Source organism: Camarhynchus parvulus, chromosome Z, assembly GCF_901933205.1.
Source record: "Camarhynchus parvulus chromosome Z, STF_HiC, whole genome shotgun sequence".
In the NCBI taxonomy this organism is placed as follows: Eukaryota; Metazoa; Chordata; class Aves; order Passeriformes; family Thraupidae; genus Camarhynchus; species Camarhynchus parvulus.
The window spans coordinates 49,552,152-49,564,984 of NC_044601.1; the positions used below are offsets into that span (position 1 = coordinate 49,552,152).

General features: G+C 34.3%; 1 protein-coding gene across 3 annotated transcripts in view; it reads left to right on the plus strand.

Annotated features, from left to right (window-relative positions):
* ADAMTS6 (ADAM metallopeptidase with thrombospondin type 1 motif 6) overlaps window positions 1–12,833 on the plus strand; it is a 145,859-nt gene that overhangs the window by 70,274 nt on the left and 62,752 nt on the right. For all 3 annotated transcript variants that reach the window (XM_030968773.1, XM_030968774.1, XM_030968775.1), the window contains exon 10: window positions 7,091–7,237. In XM_030968773.1, coding sequence (XP_030824633.1) covers window positions 7,091–7,237 — 147 coding nt within the window. The remainder of the gene's footprint in view (window positions 1–7,090; window positions 7,238–12,833) is intronic.

Sequence of the window (12,833 nt, forward strand, 5' to 3'; positions counted from 1 at the left end):
CTATTCAGGAGTAAATTTGGGGCTGGGAAGAAGGGATGGATGGGGGAAAATAGTTTTAAGATTTAATTTTTATTTTTCATACTCCTACTCTGATTTGATTGGTTATAAAATCAAGCTGAATTCAGCAAGTTCAATCTGTTTTGCCCATGATGGTAATTGATGAGCAGTCTCTTCCTGTCCCTATTTCAACCCACAAACCTTTCCTGATATTTTCTCTGTCCTGTCCAGTTGTGGAGGAGAGGGGCAGGCACCTGGCATTCAGCCAGGGTCAACTCACTACTATTAGTCAAACCTCAGCTGCATTACAAGACTTGCATTTTAGTGAAAGTAACCTTCACTGAGAGGTTTGCTAGAAGAAATGCTTGTCAAGGAATGTCTTTTTTGGACAACTAAAAAGAAAATACTCCAGTCTGAGGTAGTAGAGATGCATATACCAAACTTAAAAATAGCTTTTTCAAAACTAGTTGAAACACAGCTAGAATGAATTGTACTAATGTCACCTCCTGTCAGCTCTCTGGTTGATGCAGGTGTCATTGTTTTGCCTCAGATGATGATGTCTTCTGCCTTTAACTATAGCAGTCTCTCTCAAATCTACAGTGTATGAACACCTCAACAGCAAACAGAATGCATTAAGCTTATTCCTGCTAGAGGTCTAAGAGTGATGGAATTCAAATGGTGTGAATTTTTAGGGACAGTTTAACTATCTTTTTTAGTTTAAAACCCCTGAACTAAATGAAAACAAAATCCAATGAAATGAAATGAAACAAAATTAAACCAAACCAAGCCAACCACAGAAACAAAAACCCCAACAAAACAAAACAAACAAAAACCATAACCAAAATGTGTCCACAAGCCATAAGACCAGACATAATTATTTCTCTCTCTCACTCCCCACCCTCCATCCCCTGCCCTTTTCTTTGTTGCTAAAGGAACACTGTTTTATGCCTGCTCTTATAATGTTGCAGGTTTTAAAAAGTTTTCTTTGGGACTTCAGTTTTAGTGACATGCATATAAAATAAAATGTCATAAACAAATGGCAAAACCCCCCAATTGTGTGACATGTTTATATTTAAAATACCTTTCTATTTAAAAGTCTTTACATATCTGAAATACTATTTGAAGTTTGGAATTTGCAATACTAAAAGAATTTCTCTAACATCAAAGTATTTTTATCAAGGAAACTGAACATTGTAGCACTTCACAGGTCTTAACAAAAGTGCAAGAAGAATAAATGAGGATGAAGTGGAGGGTTATTATAACCTTCAGGGCATCTTGAATTTCCAAAGGACATCTGAGCTCAGAAGTTTGCTTTCTGATTGGAGCCAATACTTTCCACTTCGACTTACAGTTTGAAGACCTGATGAATTTACATTGTTGGCTCTGTGTAGCATACAGGCCTTACTTGATGTTACTGCTGTGCCACGAAGGCTATGAAGCTATGGCAATGTAATCCAGGAGAAGTTTGTGCTCTGCTTTTTTGTAACAGTCTCACAGAAATCTGTCATTTCCCCGTAAGAAAGTTCAGGTTCGGAATAAATTGCGTTGTTTTTTTAGTAATTTAGAAATTGCTGTGCTTTTAAGAGCCTCATATGTTATTTAATACTAAATGATGCTCATTTATAGAAATTGTTTTTGGTGGGGTGTTTGGTCATCATCCATAGCTGAGAGAAGAACCATATTAAGGAAGTAAATAGGAAAAATTGGGATAAGAGTGTGCTAAAATTATGTTGAATTTCATGGCAGGTATGCTTTTTATAAAGCTCCTATTATTGAATAAGTTTGTTTCCTAAGTTTTCAGGGTGCTAATATGTTTCACCCAAGTTTAAGATTCTGCATTACTTCAAAATAAAGCATTAGGGGTACTCCAAACCACAGAATGATGTCCAAATGCAGGAAATCAGTAGTTAATGTTAAAATCCATGTTAAGACATGGAAATAGAAAGTGACGTAACTAATTAACCTTTATTCCTCCCTTCAGGAATATGCAGTGTTAGGTAGTTTCAATATATACTATCAGTGTTTGGAATCCTAAAATTAAGTAAATTGATTTTTCAAGACAATACTTTTTTGATTATTTTTCCCTTCATTTATAATGTCATTTAACAGTAAATTTTAATTTTCCTGATGTTATGTAGATACAACCAATACTTTTATAACATTGGCTAAAATTATATGAAGAGCTACATGGAAAGAGGAAAATTCTCTTTTAAGAGACATTATGGGGAAAATATTTACAAGAGTAAAGAAAAAGTGCTTACTTTTGTTACTGAGAAAGCATAAAATCTGATGATTGTAATGTCTCCAATATTTACCATAACCTCATAAAAATTGACAAATATTTCACTCCTAGTAGACACAAGAATAATTAGTAAAATTACCATGTTCATATAGAAATTGTGCTTTGTTCCAGGTAGTTTATAGCTCTGATATTGTAGGGAAAAAAAGTTCTACTGTTCCTTAACAGTAGTTTATGTTCAGATTCACCCACTTTTTGCTGAACAAAACAATGTTGAAACTTGGTAGTTTTCCCATTCTTCCCTCGTGTATTTTCTACTGATGCTAAGAAAAGGCATATTCAAAGCCATGCCATATTTACAGATGTAGGGAAGCTAACAGTTCTAATTTTTCAATGTAGACCCTAAATAGACATTCTAAGCTATATGAAATACATATATAGATTTAAATTACGCTTTTTAAACCGTTACAAGAATAAGTACAATACAGTGGAAAATTGCTTAATACAAATTTTCTGAAAATTTTGGTCTCTAATATAATAGACTCAGTTTCTCCAAGCAAATTGTGATTCACTATTTAGGTCTTCTGTCAAATACAAGAATACTTGCACAAGCATACCCGCAGTTACTTTTAGAAACTTTTAAAGTATTTTTCACTGATACACTTCATGACCTCTCTCTATCCTTTACGTCAATCTCCATAAATGTTAGGTCAATGTCAGACACTGGAGGAATTACTTGCAATGTACCTAGGGTCAAGATACTCACTTAAAAACATCCCATTTCACTCTTAGCATGTGTGTTCATCTCCTAGTACAGATGATTAGTATCACTAAACCTCTTTAGGTGTAAGTTGCTTTTCTTTCTCTTAGGAAGATAGGATGTCAATTCTTAATTGTGAGGATATGTACTTTTTGGAGCGGTAAATCAGCTTCAGATAATGGACAAGAAGATCCAGTGCTTGACTTTACAGTATTTCTCTTGCTTGTGTTCCTGTAACATTTTTTCCTCACCTGACTCACAATTCTGCCTCTGGCACTCTTGTTCCTAATGCTGTTAAGTGGCAGAGCAATATAAAAGACACTGCTTAAAAAAAAGGGTCAAATTCATATAACTCATGAATTGGTAAGAAACAATAAAACCTAACATTCTATATTGTATTTAAAGAAATGAAACAATCCGTGCTTTTCTGAATCCTCCAAGCCCTAAGAAAACTAGGAAATTGTTTGATATGAAGATAATTAATACTTCAGCTGGATGGCAGAGATAATTGGTTGAGAAGTAGCATTTCACCTGTGTATCACTTTTAAGGTAACTTCAGGGCTAATAAAGTGCATGGAATACAAAAATAAATCTCCGTGAAGAGTATGGGGATGCATTCAGATTGGTGTGGATCTGTATTCTCTGGATCCGAAGTGTCTGGGTAATACATAAGGACAGAAGCGTTCTGGCTGTCTCACAAAAATGACTGCTGTAATTTCATATGTATCAGCAATAAGCGTTTTGGCAGGCATAACCATCATTGTTTAGAACTACCAAACATATCAGTAACCAAATGAAACTGTAGGGACCTACCTGCAGTGCTGGTTTTCTTGCAAGATAAAGGAAGGGTGGACAAGAAATTTATATCCACATCCTTCCCTCTGCTTATACTCCAGGGTCTCTGCTTATCTATTGCCCTTTTATTCAATGCAGCTGACACTAGTTATCTCCCCTGTGATTTTTGGGGTTGGATCGTAAGTTGGATGCGTATTACAAATAATTCCATCACATAATTTTTTCAGATACAATGAAAAACATATTGCCAAAGGAAAAAAAAGTATTCAGTTACAGATGTTGGTAAGTGAAACAAGGCAGTGAGCAATACTAGGATGTGCTGCTTTAGAATTTTTTAAGAAACATACAAAATACAGATAATTTGCAGGAGAGTTTCAGTTATAATTTTAAAGTTCTTAAGTGTTCCTATTTTGCACAATTCTTTAATGTGAAGTAAGTGCTCTCTTGGAAATGAGGAGCATTAACGCATGAAAATGCAAGAGCTTCTGGGTTAAACATCCTACTTTGACATGGCAGGTGGAAAGATGACTTCATAGAATGACTTCTGTGTCAGCTGAGGAGATTTCAGTCTCTGCTCACCTGTCTGGCTGTTCTTGTAAAATTATACTGGTAGTTTTAGAGAGGCTTTTTAAGCCAATGGAAGGAAGAAGTCTGTGTATTTTTAGTGAGATTGAAAAAGGTAGGCAAATTATAACAGTGGCTCCACAAAGAATATTTTATGTTCCTTACTTTCTTCCCTACCTTTCCATGACAATCCAATTGCAAGCATGCTTTTGTAAAGACATAGTATTGATGTAATGATGGCCAAATATGACCAGCTTGTTCTGATGGAAATAAAACTGGTAATTTGGTCAGAAATTTCCATCTGCAATCCTGCCCACAGGAGGGCAAGTTACTGGACTGTAATGGCATGCTGCCACTACCATCTTTGGAAATGATGACAGTAGTTGTAAAACTCTTCTGCAAACATCAGAAAAAGTTACCTGCACCTCATGATCACATTCGTCTTTAATTCAGAAGCAAGGACAAGTAGAAAAGCCTTCTTGGAAAGGGATAGATGGTTTAGGAGAATGAATATTTATAAAGCATATCATTGGCTCATTGGAAAGGCATTGATTGAGTTCCCATGTGCATCAGAAATTGTGACTTCCATTTACAGACACGCTTTTTATCAGGCATGTCACTGCCACTGTCATGAACATTGTCTTTTTCACAATGAGAGCAGGTAGAAGGAAGGTTATGAAACTATGAAATTTGTTCTTTTACTTTTACACCCAAAAGATAAAAATTTCATTTCCCAGAAAACTGAAGTCTGTAAGACTTTTAACAAATGGAATACACTAACTAGAGATAAGCTGAATACAAGAATCGTCCAATTCATTTCTATAAACGAGTAATTTATGGAGATTATTAAAAAATAAGGTTTTCTGTTTTTAGAAATGGTACAGAGACATTTGAGAAAGGAATGTTTCTGTTTGAAGTACCCTAAATTCTAGGAAATAATTGCCACTGAGAACAGGTAAATAAAGCATGTTTTTAATTGTAAAATTCTGGTTCAGTTTGTTGCACAGGACATCTAAATTCTTTCCTCTCCTAATACGAATGGATTTTGAGAAGATCGTAAGAATTAACACCGGTCTGAAAGTTTCATTGCATTATGTACATTTCTCAGATGAGTTGATTAAAGCCATATTTTTTATAAGCAAGGGACATCCTTTATTTGATTATGTAATAGTCTAAAGTGTCAGTTAGACTTTTTCCGTGTATAATACAGTGTATGGCTTCTGCACTTGTTAGATACCACAAACTGAGCCAAACACATGCAGGCATTGCTGCAGAATATGTATTCCATAAGGACACATCCCATAGGTGAGGCAGCCATGCGTTTTTGATGATGAAGTCCTTCCTGATCCTGTGGGAATCATCCATCGTTCACTGATGTTCTTTTTTTGGAAGGAATGGTTGCCAACACCTTTCGCTTGGAGGTTGTCATGATCATCTGAAGAGGTGAAATAGTACCCAGTATACTGAAATTTAGGGTAACATTAAACTCTTGGGGTATTATACCACATTCTGGAGCAATACGTTCAGATTAATATAACACAACTGCACTGATTTCAGTGAATAAAGTGGCATGAGCTGGTATGAAGTGGTATTTTCAGCTGATAAAAGGTCAGTTTCTTTTCTACTACTTCTTGTATGTTCTTGCATCAGCCCTAAATGTCAACAGAAAATCAAAACTGAATGCCTCAATGCATTTGTTTTCCTGAATGATGATTAAGAAATAAGTCAGTCCTTTTAGCATACAGAAGACTTCAAAGACAGACTTCTCTGTATGATTATGGGAGTTCAGAATCTCAGTTTTGGCACTGTTTTAATTACTTCTCTGTCTCATTATCAGGGAAGTTCCTGTGTCTCTCACCATCTGCCCCTCTGATTTTGTGAGCCTTTGAGAAGGAGTAAATTTGACCAAAGCTTAATATTTAAAAAAATAAGAAATGAGGGAACAAATTTTTCTCCCCAAGTGATTGAATGGAAATTAATCAAAGACTAAGAACATGGAGTTTTATAATAATAAGAATAAAGATTATTTTATAATAAGAAGAATAAGGATTCTTTAGGATTTTTTTTTACTAGGGTCATATAATTTTTCTTGAAAGTTAATTTCTTTCCTGAAAATCCCTTTTGGCCAAGTTCTACCCAGAGGTTTCTTATTTTATTTTCTGCTGATTTTTAATTGTCTTCATTTTGACATTATTGGACAGAGCAAAGCTCTAACAGGAGGCATTCAAGTCCCTCTGTGAGTAGATACAGAGAGGGAGTGTCTGCACAGGATGGTCCTAGGAATTGCAAAACCCATGTTCTACTTGAATTATCATTGTTTGCACTGTGCCTATATATAGTGTATTGTTACAGCAACAGTATCTATTCTTAGTCCTTTTTTACTAATCCAAGAGTCTGCACTATAATAAATATTCCATACCCAGGCACCATACAAATAAAGGTTTGAGTGCTCTGTATTTGTCTTGCAATAATACTGTTATGTTTTCTTTAAAAGCTTTAGTAAACAAATAAAATGCTTCCAAAAATCCATAAAAGGGAAGAGGGTTATGTTATTGTGCTGTATTATGAGACCTGAATAAGTTAAACAGAACTTAACTGACTCTCTACTTAGGAGTTCTCCTGCACTGTGTTCTTTTAGATCCAACGTGATTGCTGTAAATGTGCCATTATTTTTTAAGCTATATATGATGCTGTAGAAAAGTAATGGGCTGTTTCTCTCCTACTCTTTTGGGCAGTTTTGGTATGAATCATGATGGAATTGGAAATTCCTGTGGGACCAAAGGTCATGAAGCAGCAAAGCTAATGGCAGCTCATATTACAGCAAACACCAATCCTTTCTCCTGGTCAGCTTGCAGTCGGGATTACATCACCAGCTTTTTAGAGTAAGTAATCTCTCAAGAAAAATATGTTTTCAAAAAATTGACACCTCTTGGGATCATTTGTAGCGATATACTGACCTGTTCTGATGGTTTACATTTTTATAATGAATAGAGAGAAATACAGTGAGTAATTTAAAACTCTTTGTTTCTGTAGAACATTATTTCAATGTAATGGCAAAAGCTTCTTTTGCTCCATTCACTGCCTTAACAGTTCTCCGCTGCTTTTAATCTACTCCAAAGTTTCTGAAGTTCTGATCATACTGCATTACTTCATTAATCTGAGAGTGGGAAATAAAAGAGGGCAGGATTTGTCTATGGATCATGTTTTGTTAGTGTACATAATGTGAGGAAATCTAATGCAGGGAAGATGGTTATAGCCCTGTTCTTTTTGCATTTAATTCTTCAGATACTTTTCATGCAGTCATGTGGGTTTTTACCTGTCAATGTTTTTTGGGACTATGGGCAAGAATATGAAGATTATAGAAGAAGATGGCATAGATCTTTATATTAGTACCTTAAAATTCTGATAACCTCTACTTCTGTGGTGATTTTATCCAGAAGTAGTTTGCTACCTGAAATTTCAGTATGAAAAGAATCAGACAGTCAAAATATGTTATTCACAGAAATGTATCAATATATGCATTTATATATATTGATGATTCATAATGAAGCCTTGTATGTGTTTTAAATTTTGAAGACAAGTGCATATAACCATGAGTTCACTGAGAACAGATTCTTAACAGATTTGTTTAGATGCTGAAAGATGATCTTTATTGGAGGCCAAATAACAGTTAGTTGGCAGGTTGTGTCATTAGTGCAATCATGCCCTTTAAAAATACAGGTTGTTCAATAATTCAGACATTTACTGTATTTTAAGTGAGGGACTTAATCCAGTCAATTGTCTAACCGTGAGGCTACTAAGAAATTAGCATCTCCTTTTCTTTTGGGGATCTAACTTCAGAATAAGGTGCTGTCTTCTGTATCTTTTCTGAAGGGACTCATCTAGACCCAAACCTTTAGGTTTGTTCAAATGTAGTTTCCCACAGGATGCAGAGAATCACTGACTTGGGCTGTCAAGGTGCTTGAACTTCTGTAGAGTCAGTGGGCAGACACTAACATTTAAGTATTGGTGCTATTCAGAGGAAGAGAACTTCTCATCAGTTACTGTAATAGGTTTAAGGCATTTTGTATCACACTTCTGAACCTTGCATCCAATACACTGGTGTATTTAAGATGAATATTTCAGTCTAAACTAAAGCAGTAAATGAGTAAATCATCCTTACCATATATGTGTGGTACAGATTTCTCACAATATGATTTCATTTGCTATGGGGATATATATATATATATATGTATGTATCAATTTAACTCTAGCATTATTTAAAAAAATATACATAGCTATTTTGTTTTATAATTACCAATTACTTATGTTAATTCAATGCTGTTCCTATTAGTAGTCTTTCCAGAATGTCATTGTAGCCTGGTTTTAATTGTGAAAAAGAATATGGTTTTCATATATCTTCTGAGATTATTTCACAGCTTTGTAGTTCTAACTGTAAGCTTACTGTTCAGGTGCTTCTTTACAGTATTTGGGAACTTGTTCTTCTTGTTACATTTCTGCTGTTCTCTCTCTCGTTTACTTCTATTTGTTGCTTTTAGCCGAAAAACTAAATTTTGATCCCATAATTGTCCTGACAATAAGTTGTCTGTTAATGAGGACATAATTCAACATAAAGCGAAGAAGTTATTTCTTATCTATGGATTTAGAGGAAAAGAATATGATAAAATTCTCTGGTGTGTGTTATTCTGCAAATGTAATAGAGCTGAACATTTGTTCATAATGCTCCTGCACTGTTTCAAATTTTAGCGTGATGCATGCAGTGGTCTTTTGAATTTTTACTGCCAGTTAAAAACATTTTTATCTTGAGCATTTTTACCCTGTTTTTTTTATTCATTTAATTTATTATTTACTGTTAGCACGTCTATTATTCTTTTCCATTCCATAAGTTTGATTTATGTTAAATTTTGAAATCTGTGGGATGGCAGTGAAATTGTAGTTATATTGCTATAAAGTCAGAAGAACTCTGTTGTATCTGTTTCCATAGTTCTAATCTCCTCAGGTTTTTTGAGATACTTCTCTATCATTGCCAGTGTTTGCAACTCTACTCAAATTACTACCAAAAATGAATTTCACAGAAATAATCATTACTGAAGATACTAAGTGATATTTAAACTAGAGAAAAACAACAATTTATGCATAGGACATTCAATGATAAATTATTTTTCATAATACTTCAGCTGTATTTTTGTAACCTGGAAAACATGTTATTTTTTTTAAAGCCACCTTGGACACCTATTATGTTACACATGACAATTTTTGCAGATTTTTCTATTCTATAGAATACAGTGTGAAATATAATTTTAATATAACTTTTCTTTCATCTACTAATTTTGTAATCTGTTTTCAACAATGTCAGATTTCTCAAACATGATCTGTTCTTTATAAATCTGTGCTTCTTCTTGTTTGTGGATCTAATATCCTATAAATGAATTGATAGTTTTTTCCTTAAAATGTTTGATTTATTATTTCATAAGGTAGATAGTCTGTAAAACTGTACTTTGTTTCTTTAGTTTCTAGTTTACTCACCAGATTTTATACAATCTCAATGACAACAGGCAGATGTTAGAGTAAAACATATACCTTCAGGACAACTGCCAGAGCCCAAAGTCACTTTTTACCCATTCATACCTTTCCTTAAGACAAAGCAGCTCCGAGAGCAGCTATATTTCAGCTGCAGGTAGTAAACAGTTAGCAAGAATCACAAAAATAATAGCAAGTTTCATATGGCAACATATCTGTGATTGCTTTTAGAAGAGTCTGCATACTCGCAGGAAAAATGATTTTTTCCCCCTAATATTTCTTGATGACTTAGCAACAGGTGAGAAAAATGCTGATTTAGAGCTTTAGAGGCCAAGCTGGTTTGGAATTCATTTAGCTGTGTGTAACAAGACAGGTAGGACTTGAGGGTATTAAATGCAGATACCCAAGCAGAAGCCAGGTCTGTGAGACCTTTTAAATTTGTATCTTTGGACCTTTGACCACCTTTGGGCCATGCTGTCATGGTACCATGTTAATGCAACCAGAATGAGTTTTGATAGAATTTCATTACACATTCACAGTGTTTTATGGTAAGGAAGGCTGATGTGGATTTACTAGTTACCAATTCAGGTCACCACTTGCTACATCTGTTTTACACTGAGGAGTAACCATGAAGTATCACCTGGAGGGTTTAGTCAGATAGTAGTTGGGAAAGCAAATGATTTTCCAGGAGTGCTGGAAAAAGGATGAATATGGCTCAAAGGCTGACATAAGACAACACAAAGTTGCAATGGTAATAGGTCTACCAAAACTCTCAGCAAGGGTGATCAACCAGCACAGATACTGAAATGGCCAAAGGAAATACTTTTTTTCTGGATAAAACATTCCCTTGAAGCACATAAAAGCTGTTGTCTGCCAAGCTTAAAATAGCTGTTGTCTATCAAGCTTTTAGGTAGAGTGAAAGATTGGCATAATTCAGTTTATCAACTGAATTGTTCATAAGTGCTTTGCAATGGCTTTAATTTCACTAATATTATATGGAACTAATTACTGTAGTACTGACTGAGAATTGGAGGCTTGGAGGGCAGTCTCAGGGGACAGAGATTTCTGTGAGATGAGTAGAAACCTGTAATATATATTCATAGTAGAAAAGAACCAAGCCTAAAATTTTAGTGGCTGAAAAATAGTTAGTATGAATTTAATTCTGTGCAACATGTGTGTGTGTATATATAACTTCTACATTTTGTTATTAAAAAAACTGTGATTTCTGGAATCATAGTTTGCTTTTCTTGTCAGTAATAGGAAAGGAGTTAAGCAAAGCAAGATGGCCAGCTCTGTCTTTCAAAGGCAGGATTGTCTTTTGAAGATGGAGGAGAATCAAGAATCTGAAGTTATTTCATTAAGATCTATCACAGGAAATTCTTGGAGACACTCTATGATTGCCATACAGCAGGATTTAGATCTTAGACTACAACTTTCTAACTCTGGAAGGGCGCTGAAACTGTCTTGGTCCAAGCAAGCCCATGCAGACAATATAGGGAAAAAAAAGCCATCATTCAGTGTTCTGGTCCAGATATCACCTGCCCAAGAATCTTAAATGTACAAGTGGATATGCAAGGTAAATATAGGATATGTCTACATATACCTCATATATTATCTATGACACACTGTCCAGTTCCCTCATACTCCAGAAATGTAAAGTAGCTTCTGAAAAAAAGTATAAACCAGGACTCGCTTTGAAAGATAAGATCTTACATCAATCTTACAAAAATTTAATATCTCTTTCTACAAATCAGTGGAGAAAATTTGCATGTGTTGACCTATACTTTGGATTATAATTTGCTTCTTTTCTTTAAATTATACTAAGATTTAAATTATTTTTTACCAACATGAAATATGATGGTAATGAAATAAAAAACATGTGCCCTCATTTGGTATAGATTTCTGAAACTTTGAAAGTCTTATGTTTTACTTAAAAGGCTCTTTAGTTGAAAAAAAGATCTGAGAGTTTCTGTAATTATGGGACGGCAGTATGGCTTTGAGTGTTGACTTTGCAATTATTACTCTTTGTCTACCTTTTGATTTATTTAAATATAAGGAAATTGTAAAGGGCAGAATCAGCCTCAGATTTCTGTTAACTTGTTTGTAGAATATCTGATGAAATAAATGATTGGTCCAGTATTTTATATGTTAGTATCTCCTGAACTCTTAAAATTGGATTTTGGTAGGAAGATGATTATGACAGATGAAGCAATAGATTTTTCCTTGTGCAGCTGCTGGATATTCCAATGAATAAAATTAAGCTTTGGAACGCAGGAAAGCATGGGGGATAGTATGCATTAAAGAAACAGCAAATTACTACCTCCAAGCAAAGGAGCTCCAAGGAACATTGAGTGTGATGAAAAGATTGTGCAAAATTGCAAAGTCTTTTGTATGAAATAGATACTAAGACAGAGCCAACCTTGGCATAAAAGAATGGAAAGAAGTAGATTTTATCAGAAGAGTGAGAGATAAATCTGAATTTCCCTAACATTCAAGAAAGTTTTTATTTAGTGATTGCATTTGGCTTCATTTAATTGAAAATACACCAAATCCAAATCTCAGTATGTTACTTATTTCCAGATTCTACAAATATTTATGCCTAGATCTGTAGACTACTGAGCAATGTGCAGAGTTTACTCATTAATATCAAGTAAAGCAGCTTTTGTAACCTGTACAGAACTGTAACCTGGTGCTTTTAAGAGATCAATTTATACTTATAAATATGAAGTAAGGATTCTGTTAGGAGTCAAATCTATTGGCATGTAAATAATTAATGGTATGTATATGTAAGAATGCTCTCTGTTTTTGTTAATAATTTTTATTACTGCTTTTTTCGTATTTTACGGCTAATTTGGGATCAGAATTAAATAAAACATTATGTATGATAGCAGTTTATGTATTTATGTGTATGATTGTTTAGCTATAACAGGTATTCACAAATATTTATATTACATTTAA